This window comes from Acartia tonsa, chromosome 8 (genome assembly GCF_053477335.1).
Source record: "Acartia tonsa isolate MP-2025a chromosome 8, ASM5347733v1, whole genome shotgun sequence".
In the NCBI taxonomy this organism is placed as follows: domain Eukaryota; kingdom Metazoa; phylum Arthropoda; class Copepoda; order Calanoida; family Acartiidae; genus Acartia; species Acartia tonsa.
Window position 1 is genome coordinate 6,472,960 of NC_137267.1, and position 6,174 is coordinate 6,479,133.

At 35.3% G+C, this 6,174-nt stretch overlaps 1 protein-coding gene across 1 annotated transcript; it reads left to right on the top strand.

Moving 5' to 3' along the window:
* The first annotated feature begins 2,695 nt into the window (after positions 1-2,695).
* LOC145325877 (uncharacterized) lies at positions 2,696-4,027 on the top strand. The gene is made up of 2 exons (XM_080168854.1): positions 2,696-2,733; positions 3,086-4,027. The coding sequence occupies exons 1-2, from the start codon at positions 2,728-2,730 to the stop codon at positions 3,857-3,859; spliced, it is 780 nt and encodes a 259-aa protein (XP_080024980.1). The 5' UTR covers positions 2,696-2,727; the 3' UTR covers positions 3,860-4,027.
* The last annotated feature ends 2,147 nt before the right edge of the window (positions 4,028-6,174 follow it).

Below are 6,174 nucleotides of genomic sequence, written 5' to 3' on the forward strand. Positions count from 1 at the left end.
GATTCTTTATAGTAGGGGAGGGGGGGGGGGGAGACTTCCCTAGCTCCTAGAGGCTAGAGGAGAAGCCGTTAGTAGCAACATAGGTACAATAATAGTAAAGGAATGCCATAACCAGTAAATGTAATAGTTATTTCTCGCATCGTATTATAAACGGCTTTCCGCAGATATGGAAAGTACAATTATAAGATTAAAACTGGTTTTAATCTTATGGTTGTACATTTCTTTATTCGTAGAAAGCTGGATATAATACGATGCTAGACATAGTTTTTTCGTATGGATGAGAACCGGTTCCTTTAAACAATTTTAAGGACTGATGGGCACACGGAGAAATTCCCCAATTATATGTAAACAAGGTGAATTTATAAATTTTGGCGTCTATAGTCGTTCCTGTAAATGAAGGCTGACGTATTTACCTTAATTTTAGAAAAGCTTCGCTTTAAAAAATAACCTTAAATTACCTGGATTAAATAAATGGTCTAATACATGTTCATTGTTATTTACAGATTGAAAACTGGATGCTGGAAGCAATGTGACCAAAACCATTATATCAATCAATTTCCACATTTTATTTTCATCTAAAATTCCACAGAAAATATATATATTTAACAAGGATAACAACATCCATAAAAACAAAGCTCTAAAAACGAAGGACATTAACACTTGTAATGTGTTAAAACTGAATAATCAGAATACAAATGTAAAAAAATAGAAACAAAATTGTAAGTAAATTAGTTGAAAAACTGCTTAAATACAGGTTAAATAAGGACATACTTACATTTTTGGACTTGATAATAGAGATGATTCGTTTATAACTTTGTTTTTTTTTGTTCTAGGAATCAGTATTCAAAAAAATCAGATTAATCGGATAATTATTATCTCATAAAAACTTGCTGTTTTTTTTTCATTTTTTTTAATGCGGGAATTTTTTTTGTTGAATTTTACCCCTACCCTGGGAATTAGTGATTAAAGGCTATCATAGTGAACTCTAGTCTTTAAAATGACTTTCATTATTTTTCATTATGGCTTCGAAACCGATCAATACCCATTGGATTAGAACCGGTTTTCAGCGATACTAAAAAATTATCTATATACTATATACTAAAGTATCGTATTACAAACAATTTTCCACAAATAATAATATAAAAATCATTAAATTAATATCAGTTGGCCGGGCCTTCGGCTTCTCGGGTCTAACAAAACTGGATCTAACACAATAAATAATTTGTATTGTGTTTAATTTTCAAAACAATTATTTAGTATTTTAGTTAGGCTCTCTATTAAAGAAAGTCTGTGTATGTCCGTTTGTTCATCTGTGGATTAAGATATCTGTTACCACTACGGATTTTTGCTTAAATTTTTAAAATCGAAGCTTTTCTATAATTGTGTTCGGTCCGTACGTACGTCAGTCCGTCACGGTTGACTTTGTTTTTTGTTCATACATGTTAGAACTGTCCCACCTATTTCAAACTTTGCATGATCATTCTTATAACAATTAGGTACGATTTAGGAAGAGCAGCAACTCTATAGTCGTTACCAGGAAGTCCTTACGTTAATTAAAAATATAATGGTTTTTCTCGTATTCATTCGAATCCGGTGGATAGGAACCGGTTCTCATCCATACAAAAAAAAACTATGTCTAGCATCGTATTATATCCAGCTTTCTACGAATATAGAAATGTACAATCATAAGATTAAAACTAGTTTTTTTAGCCGGTGACTTCGTCACCTCGGGGCTAAAAAAACTAGTTTTAATCTCATAATTGTACATTCTATATCCGCGGAAAGCCGTTTATAATACGATGCGAGAAATAACTATTAACTTTTTTTTACAACAACTTTTTATTTAATATAATTATCATATAAATCGAATTTTTAAATTAATCTTTCCTAGGGAAACTAGGTAAAATATTTTAAGCGAGGTATCTCTGTAATCAAATCCTAAAATCGTAAGTATGTCCATAAACATTATCCTGTACTTAAGCAGTTTTTCAACAAATTTACTTCGAATTTTTATTTAACATTTATATATTTATGCTCTGATTTTTAAGTTCTGACACTATACACTTTCTGGTTACGATTAAAGAGTTGCTATGCTTTCTGAATCGTACCTAACTACTACAGGAATCACCATACAAAGTTTTAAATCGATAGGATAATTCTAACATGCCTAAATTAACGAAAACAGCTATCCGTTCCAGACGTACGTACGGACAGATGGACCGACCCAAAAAATAGAAAGGCTTCGCTTTTAAAAAGCTTGAAAAGTCAAACCCCTGAAGGCGACAGCTTTCTCCCTTCCCTTCAAATCTTTTTCACACACGCACACACACACAAACACACACACATTTACACATAATCATAGAAGCTAAAATGTTAAAATAACCTTTAGAGAAAGAGAGAAAGACATAACAAGAAAGAGGAAAGAAATGGAGAAATATAAAAAGAGAGTGAGAGAAAGGGAGAAGTAAGGGGAAAAAAGAACAAAAAATGACTAAAAGGGGAAGGTAAATTAAACATATGCGCCTAAAACTAATAATCTAAACGCCGGCGCCTAGAAAGGGTGGGGCGCCACCTTACCCCCGTCCCTTTTTCAAAATACTACGCATTCCCAAAATGGAAATGGTCATGCACCAAAAAGGGGAAAGGTTATGGTTATGATATTTTTGGTATAAAAAGAAATTGTGGGCCCGGCATAGGTATCAGTTGATCATTCACAAACAGAGCAACATGAAGGTATTACATACTAAATATTACATTGTAGAATAGCTTTGCTTCAAAAATTGCTTTTTGGTTTGCTAAAATACAGTGAATTTGAATATTAGTATGATAGTGATCCTTAAATAAGTTTGAAAGTGATATGTTATAATTTTAAAATATGTATTTTAACAGCCTTAAAGATTTTAACATTTTTATTGCTTGAATCACTTCTACAAGAAACAAAATGAATTTAAATGATTGCTAAAATCAAAATATATCTTCATGTCTTAGAATAATGTATTTTTTTTTTTAATAGATTGAAAAACATACTAACTTTAAAACATTTTATATTATAAACAGATAAACTTTAAGATTTATTATTGTTTAGGCCTTTGTCTGCTTCGCCCTTTTGGCTGTGGCCGCTGCTGACCAGACCCACCACCAGGTCGTGAAGGTCGGTAACGCTCCCTCCGTCTCCGTATCTGTGCACAAGCCCCACGGTGCTGCTCACGCCAGTGTTGCCAGCCAGCCCCACGCTGCTCCCCAGTCTGTCCATGGTTATGGATACCATGAGAAGCCTGTGGCCGCTGTCCACGCTCCCGCCGCCGTTCCCGGCTATGCCCCCGCCCCCTATCACGCCCCTGCTCCATACCACGCCCCCGCTGTTGCCCACACCGTAGTCCCCGCTGCCCCCTACCACGCCCCTGTTGTCCACCATGCCCCTGCCCCCTACCACGCCGCCCCCGTCGTTGCCCACGCTGTGCACGCTCCCGTCGTTGCTCACGCTGTCCACGCTCCCGTTGCCCACGCTGTGCACGCCGCTCCCGTGATTGCCCACGCCGCCCCCGTCATTGCTCACCCCGCCCCCGCCTACGGCCACCCCGAGCCCTACGGAAAGGAGGAGCCCGCCCCCTATGCCTATGAATACGGTGTTGCTGATGACTACTCCAAGGCCCAGTTCCAGGCCGCCGAGACCGCCGATCCCACTGGCGCTGTCACCGGCAGCTACTCTGTTGCTCTCCCCGACGGCAGGACCCAGCACGTTAAGTACACCGCCGACCACTACAACGGTTATGTCGCCGATGTGTCCTACGAGGGAGTCCCTGTCTACCCCGAGGCTAAGCCCTACCACCCTGCCCCCGCCCCAGCTTACCATGCCTAAGCAAATCTTCATACCACACACAAATCAACTGAAGTTATGAAGAGTGCTGATGGAATGTGACCCCCCCCCCATCAAAAAGCTTGTGAATTACCAAAAAACCTGACTATTTATGTATTTATTTATGCATAACTATATTTTTTCAATAGAAAAATATAAATTTCAAAATTATACTTTTTCTAGCATTTTTCTTTTCTATACTGGTAAGAAAATTTAACATGAACAAAGATGGTGACATCCATAAGAGCGACATATCACAAATATACGGTTCTAAAATGACCAAATGGAGTAGCTATTCTTTAATATATCTGACAGTTTTAACTATTGAATTATTATATCGAATTGTTTATTGCCAAGCTTTAGGCAAAAAATATTTCTAACACACTGAAAAAAATCCATTAGAGCCTAAAAAATATAAAACAGATTTTGACTTTGCAGTATGGACTGTCGAAAATTTTAAAAATGTACATATTACTATTACTAAGTTTGAAAACAATCAGTTAATTCTTTCTTTTAGTCTAATATTTGAAAATCTAAATTATACCTACTTGTATTGCTAACGCAGTTGGAGCTTTTTTTGACTCTTGAGACTTGTGGCGTAGTCACTCGTCCATTTAATAGATCACGTAATTAATCATCAAAAAAATCAACTTCGGTAAGGAAAGTTTTCAATTTTAAAAAGCCTTCACAAAGAACGTTTCTATAACTTATGTTTCAAATCAAATTCCAAAAAATACTTTACAATTGAATTTTAATTTTAAAAGTATATGTATAACATATTTTCTTTATTGCACGCTATTCGCTGGGAAACTAGGCGTACATAATCTCATTCTTTTAGCTTAACTGAGCGAAGTTTAGAAACTTTTATTACATTCACTGCTCCACGGGTCATGCGTTTCAAAACTATAAAAAACCTGAGTTAGAAAATGATACTATTACTAGAGGTTTGTATTAAACATATGTTTAATTCACACGTTCTCTTATTCATTGGCTTACAAAGGTAATGCAATATTTATTGGGTTATAAAAATTATCAGTGTCTGAACTTTCCCTCCAATATTTTTAATGGGTATATTTGTTAATTGCAATTAAGAGTGTAGAACAACTTATCATTCATTATTTATCCATTATTGAATTTGATTTCCTTTAATAAAGCCCCCTATCATATTTTTCAAATGTGATTTGTATATTTGTACAACACTAGAGTGAAAAAGGGTTAAATAACTGTATCTCCCCATCGCAACCACCTTGTGCAACCTTCCTATCGGGTCATTGAAAATCAGCCAATGGTGTCGCTTATAACAACACAGCCAAGTAGCAGAAAATAATTTAGAAGCAGACGAAAGAGGTCTTTAAAAAATGAAAGGGAGGTAGTTGTCTGTATATACATATATACTATAGATCTGTTTTTTTTGTATCACCTGGTCCTGTCCTAAATCAAAGGATGTCTTCATGTCTGTTTCAAAGTCAGGTTCCAGGGAGAAGTACGATGATTAAGCATTTTTTTGTACGATTGTTTTAAGAGCTTAATATTTCCCCTCGCAAAACTATTTGAATCCCTCTTTAATGTTAAAAGTCTATCTGCTACTATTTATTACTTTTTTAGTAGCGAAGCTACTCTATAATTTACTTTGTCTGTCCGACTGTAATGCTTTTAGGGAATTGTGATTTTCTCGGCTGATATTGAAGATAGTTACGTAAATTTCTAATTTGATTCATATTACATATGTGCATCTCATCTATGTATTGCTTTGTTTGTCTGTCTGTCGGGCATGCTTCCTTCTCGTACTCTCTCTTTTTTGTGAGAACTGAAACTCTCCTGTATAACTCACTTTGTCCGTACGTCCATTCTATGATTTTTTTTGGTTTGCTACTTATGGATGTTGTCATCCTTGTTATACAAATCTTCCTGTATATCTGTAACTTTCTTTCCAGTATGGCTTCGAAACCGACTAATATCCGCAGGTTTAGAACCGGTTCTCAGCTTTAATGAAAAATCCTGTACATCATCGTAATACAGACAATTTTCTATGAATATTAAAATAAAAATCATAAAATGAATTCTATTTTTAATCCTATAATTTTTCTTTTTAATATTCATGGAAAGCTGTCTATAATACGATGCAATAAATAACTATTACAGATTTAGATAATATATTTGAGTCCACTATTTGATAAAATCATTTAACAAAAAAACATAATGTTTTACATATTTATTTATATACTTTATGACTAGTAACTATTCTTAAAATGCAATGTGTAAAGACAAGGATGACAATATCCATGAAAGCGAAGCTCTGAAACTTTAATAGTGTCAGA